Here is a 6000-nt window from a genome sequence, read left to right as displayed (position 1 = left end):
AGGGCTAAAGAAAATTGATGACCTTGGGGCAAAGTCAATGCTGAAAGTGGTTTGACAGTGTTGGGGAAATATTCATGATTGATTCTGAAAGTGAGGAAAATGTCAAAAAGGAACATCAGGATATTTGTAAATGCAAACACCATCACCATTGCACCTCCAATGTGCATTAAGGAAGTATTTACACAAAATGCCTAACTGAGCACAGACTTTGTACATTAAAAAAAAATCTCCTTTGATTTGCAGTTACACTAACACATCCCCTGGGCTGAAAATTTGTCCCTAACTCTGAAGGCATCTGACTCACTTAACTCTCTAATTCTGAAGGACTACTGCACGACCCTGACCACACAGGCTTTGATGCCCATGAATTCACCCTTTTGCAGATAAATGAGGAAGCAGAGGCACCGTCACCTGCACTCTGGGCAGTTGATCCCGGAAGATGCAGGGATCAGACACAGGACTGTGTGAAATGATCACAGTCTCCACTGGGATCGTCCACAGCCCTGGGCTGCAAGGGACCAGAGTCCCTTCTTTGCAAGGCCACTTTCTCCCAAATTCACTTCCTTTCTATTTGACATCACTCGTGAGTCAAGGGGCTAGAACCCTGGCTCTCACTGATCCCGTGGGCTAACCATCCCTGGGCACAGAGGCTTCTCCACGTAGGAGCCCTCACATCCGCTCACCGCTTACCTCTCTCGGTTCCTTTAGGCTCTCTGTCCACCCTCCACACACACAGGGAGCCATCTTTTCCCCAGGATTACTGCCAATTCTAGTCAGAATCGACAGGCTTAGGGACATGTCCCTGAAAGAGCAGGGACGTTCAGATCCCCTGGTAAGTTCCAGGGGCACCAGCACAGAAGCAGGCCTAGAGCAAGTGAGGCAACTGGGGAAGAAAAAACCCAAGTCCGGGGACCCTGGGTCTTCACGCAGCACAGCCTGATTCTGCGTCCCCAGAATCCACAGAGTCAAGGTCGTCCAGGGAGACAAATCCCTCAGTGTCATCAGAGCCATATTTTACAGAGCTACATAGCCACCTGCTATGCCATGAGCAGGGACCCTGGGGCAGTGCAGGTTGGTGTTAGGCAGTGACTAGTATAGAGAAACCACCCAACACTGGGAATCAGATTCCAAAGAATTTCCGTGTGAGACTGAAGCCTGGCTCCTAATGAGAACCAGCCAAACTTCAACTGTATCTAGAAGCAACCCTAGAAATTAAATTGTGATTAATGCCATTTAATGTTAGACTCAGAGAAATACAATTTAAAACTATTAGTTTCTATTTGTGCTGCCTGTTCCAGAAAGGAAAAAAAAAAGACCAAAGGAAAGGCAGGAAGAATGAAAGAAAGAAAAAGAGAGAAAAAGAAAGGAAGGAGGTGGGATAATGAAGAAGTTACACAGAAATTTAAAATGCGTAAAGGGTTGGCAGGAATCTCTACCACCCACCTTACAAAGAGCTGCTGTTGGAAGTCTCCAGAAGTGGGAGACTCTGCCATGAAAGCCGCCACGTGGGGGCTTAATGAAGGGTACAGAGGGGAGGCAGACACATGAGCAGTAGCCCTATGGTGACGGGAAAACAAAAGTTATTCCATGGCTGGTTAAAATTCTTAGATTATAGCTAAAACTATTCCAAAACCAACTCATATTCTGTTAAGTAAGAAGGAGGGATGGAGGCAGGAAGGGATGGGAGGGAAGGGGAGAGAGAGAGGAGAGAGAGAGCAGAACAATTTTATTTCGAATAGAATGCCAGAGAACAAAAACAAATGAATTTCTTTGTGGTGATAATCATAAAGCTCTATGTAATCAACAACATGAAAAGTCTGTTGTGGGGGAGGGTGCTGTCCTTAGTGTGTGAGACTGATTAACGACCAACTTTGAAGTCATTTAGAGAAAATTTCCCATCAAGTCCAGTGATGCTTTTTTTTTGAAATGTCAGTGTTGTCTGTGCTAGTGGAAAGAGAATGATCTTGTAAGCTTAGAAAACACTATGGGAGCTGGAATTCACAAAACCACTAAATGTGCTACCCGATGCAGACACCTGTCTTCCCGGACAGTGATGAGACAGGGTGAAGCAACCGAGGAAAACACAGCCCAAGGACAATCAGAAAACCAAGTGTGGACTTCAGACAGAGCAATCTCACACAGCATTCAAGGGAACACGGGAGATACAGCATGGACTCCCCACTAGAAAGACCCAGAACATCATTCATTTGAAATCTATCAGACCTCCCAGAGCCCAACTGCAATTTAGAATTTATTTTATTTTAGTAGAGCTGTTTCAGAAAATTTGGGTACATGAGAATGTTTTGAACTCAACAACATTCATTACTAAGCATAAAAATTTTGAATTTCTTTAGATAGGATAGGGTGAATACACATATGCTAAAACATACATGTGTCCCTCAATGCCCATACTGTAGATTTTCACAGATCTGAAGGTTCATTGATCAATAAGAACATGTTTTTAATGTCCATCCAGGCCTTTATCATGACACCCAGAGGCATCCAACAGATAGTTTCAATCTTCTTATTACTTTCAAAAATTATTCAACCAACTGCCATATATTATGTATTTTTCTTTTGTGAGTAATTTAACCTGTTTTTTTTTTTTTTCCTTCTGGGGACCACACTGAACAGTATCATAACTCTGAAATGCTTATGAATGATTGAAGCTCAGAACACTGGAATCAGTGAAAGCCTTAACTTCCAGATACCCTGATTTCTCAGGGTACTTCTTCTGAAATGTTGTTGCCCCCATGCAGGGAGAGATGGGAGTAGGTGGGTGGGAAGGCAGCACTGAGATAAAAAAACAAAAGGCACCCAAGCTAAACACCACCTCCTGACCTGAGCTGGAGGCAGCAAATGACAGCTTGGAACTTGGGGAGCACTTCAATAAGCACAGCAACAAGCTGCAGAAAGCCAGCTTTACACATCATTAATGCTCTTAGTAGGGGCTGATGGCAATACATTAGTTCTATCAGGGAGATGGAAAATAGAAAGCTGCTTTTCATTAGATGTCAGTTCATCCAATGCCTTCTGTAGCATGGAGAATTAAAAAAAAAAAAGTTGTTTTCAATTATATTTCAGTTCTTTCCATACTTTCTTCATTGGCCTCATGAATGTTCAAAATTTTTCTTTGCAGAGAGAGGGCAGGTGCAGAATCTATTATACAAATGCTAAACAAGTGGTTATTTTACAGAGTGGTTCTTCAGAATGTTACCACGGCCCAGACAGGCAGGCTCCCTTGACTGTGTGGCAAAGAGCTCCCTGAACTGCCATGAAATCCACAAGTCAGAATAAGGCGAGCTTCATGGCGAGCTGCAGAACACAGCCACCCTTCATCCCGCCTGTCCCTCTGTTCTTTACACTCACTTCGCCTGGGAACAACACAGCAATGGCAGCAGGCTGAGGGTGCAGACCTCACATTGCATACCTGCACCTCCACACACACAAGCCAGGCTGAATCCCCAGGTGTCCTCAGGTGAGAAGCGTTCCAAGTCCAAACACACACAGTACCATCCAGAATGAGAAGGTGGAGAGCACCACAATGGTGAGTCCTTGTATGGCCACACTGATATTCTCCATTTTATCAATACTATAAGCAGGTGGAGGTGGGGAGGCTCTCATATAAAGTGCCTGCTTTCTTGAATTAAATCACCATTAAGATTTATGCTCAGAGTCAAGAAGATTGTTCATATTTCTAAGGACTGCTTCCAATGTGGGTGGTACAGTTATGAAAAAGCTCAAAAAAAGCAACCAACTTATTCAAAAAGTGGACCGAACACAATAAAAACAAAACAAAACTGCACACCATGGCTCATTAAAGACAGTCATCAAGAATTGCAGACCAGATTTCCACGGTCATGTTTAGATTTTTGTTGCTTTTGAGAACGTTTCTCTTCGGCAGCAATGGGACACTAATGGCTTGAAATGCACTTGAGATGTATCCACACTCCATCTCTGAAGGCTTGGAGACATGGGCAGTCAGGGAGCACAGGCCTTAAGGAACTGGGGGAATTACAAGAAGCCAAAAATAGAAGAGCTCTTAGTACTCATCATAGTTATTGAGATCTGTAAAGTAGGCATTAGAATAGGTCTTCCCGGTGAGATGTGGGTTGAAGTATTTGTTTCTTTCCTCTAGGATCAAGTTGTTTTTGTTAAATGCCTGTAAAATATAAGATGGAAGATTTACGAGTACTCAGTAAGCAGTATTTCAGAAAGAGAATATAACAGGAGACGATTATAGTTGACCCTGGAACAACACAGGTGTTAGGGGCACTGACCCTCCTCGAAGCTGAAAATGTGAATATAAGTTATAGTCAACCCTCCATACGTGTGGTTCTTCCCTGTCTGAGGTCTGCCTGGACCCACAGTGCTGCATCCTGGATTCAACCAACCTCCTATCGGGGAGTATGGTAGTATTTAATATTGAAAAAAATCTGCAAATAAGTGGACCCAAGGAGTGCAATGTTGTTAAAAAACCTGCTGTATGTATATTGGAGCGCTCCCCTAAGCCTTCATTATTTTAAAATGTCTTTTCTCACTTACACGCTTCTGCACATCATTTTCCTTGTTGAGGACTTGCCTCATAACCAGAATGAGGTCGGTAGGTTTTTCAGTCCAGATTATTTTTGAGCTTTACTCAGAAAGTCTAGTTTTGAACTTTAGTCTGAAAATTTCCAAGAGTTAGAACACCTAAATTGAAACCTCCAGGAAACCTAAGACTCTAGTGATTTCAAATTCATGAGCACTTTGAGTATTACCACTTACAACTGAGTAGCTGTATAAGCAGCTTTTGGATTGTCATGGTACATTGGTAAAAGATTTTGAAGGAACACATTTACATAAATGCATGAGATTCTTAATTTCTCATTTTCTACACTTGTGGGAAAGTGACTGTGGTGGTGGCGGTTTCTACAGCAGCCATTTCTGACACAAAAGCTCTTTCTCACTAAGAGAACAGTTACCCCTACTTTGGGGCCTCCCTGGTGGTTCAGATGGTAAAGAATCTGCCTGCAATGCAGGAGACCCAGGTTCAATCCCTGGGTCAGGAAGATCCCCTGAAGAAGCGAAATGCTTACCACTCCAATATTCTTGCCTGAAGAATCCCATGGACAGAGGGGCCTGGTTGGCTGCAGTCCATGGAATTGCAAACAGTCAGACACAACTGAGCAATTTTCACTTCACTTCACATACCTGTACTTTTGTTGAACTATCCTAAGTAGAGGGTAAATTATGAGAGGCTCAAAATAAAAGATGTTAGGTAGGTGGCAGAGCCCAAATGTAGGATTTATCTGGCCAAGGAGTCAGAAGAAAATTCTAGAAAGACTCACTAGAGCCTGGACAGTGGTACTTTGCCTTCAGAGCAGCAAGATTTCAGATTAAGTGGCTCCTGGATCTTCAGTGAGAACAGGAGCCCAGCTAAATGATTTCCAGATGCTTGAAGCAACTGATCACAGGTGAGCTGATGGGCTGGGGTCACATTGAGAAGGGCTCCCTTCCTGGGTACTGGAGGATTCTCCTTGAAGATTCTTGCTCATGGGAACACATGTTCCTCCTCATTCTCTGGGGGCTTGGTTCTGAGAAGGTGTGTGGGGTGTGCTGATGGCTGCTGGACCCAGCTCTGTCTCTATGCATGTGGGGGCCCCATGGTGGTGAGAGAAACGAGAGAGGACCCTGCAGATCCTGGGACATAAGAGCCTCCAACTAGCTGAAGCTGTAAGGGCTGAAGAAACTCCGTTTTCCACATGGGAAGAAAACTGGATTTTGAATGAAACCATCATAGCAGAGAGAGGGCATCAACATACTCCCTAAGGAATATTAAGCGGAACCATGAACTTCATAGGAATATCAAAATTCAGGTAGCGTAATGAAATGATGGCATTTGCAGCAACGTGGATGGACCCAGACATGCTCATACTAAGTGAAGTAGGCCCAACAAAGACTAATGTCGTATGATATCAGTTATATGTGGAATCTAAAAAATAATACAAATGAATTTAT

At 43.5% G+C, this 6000-nt stretch overlaps 1 protein-coding gene across 1 annotated transcript in view; it reads right to left on the bottom strand.

Moving 5' to 3' along the window:
- Positions 1-4010: 4010 nt before the first annotated feature.
- The window catches only part of SEMA5A (semaphorin 5A), a 359057-nt gene continuing 357067 nt past the window's right edge, over positions 4011-6000 (bottom strand). Inside the window, exon 21 of the mRNA XM_052659173.1 lies at positions 4011-4162. Coding sequence (XP_052515133.1) covers positions 4043-4162 — 120 coding nt within the window. The 3' untranslated portion in view covers positions 4011-4042. The remainder of the gene's footprint in view (positions 4163-6000) is intronic.

The sequence above is a fragment of the Budorcas taxicolor genome, chromosome 20 (assembly GCF_023091745.1).
Source record: "Budorcas taxicolor isolate Tak-1 chromosome 20, Takin1.1, whole genome shotgun sequence".
Lineage (NCBI taxonomy): Eukaryota > Metazoa > Chordata > Mammalia > Artiodactyla > Bovidae > Budorcas > Budorcas taxicolor.
The sequence above is the reverse complement of the archived record's forward strand: the minus strand, read 5'-3'. Positions and strand labels throughout refer to the sequence as shown.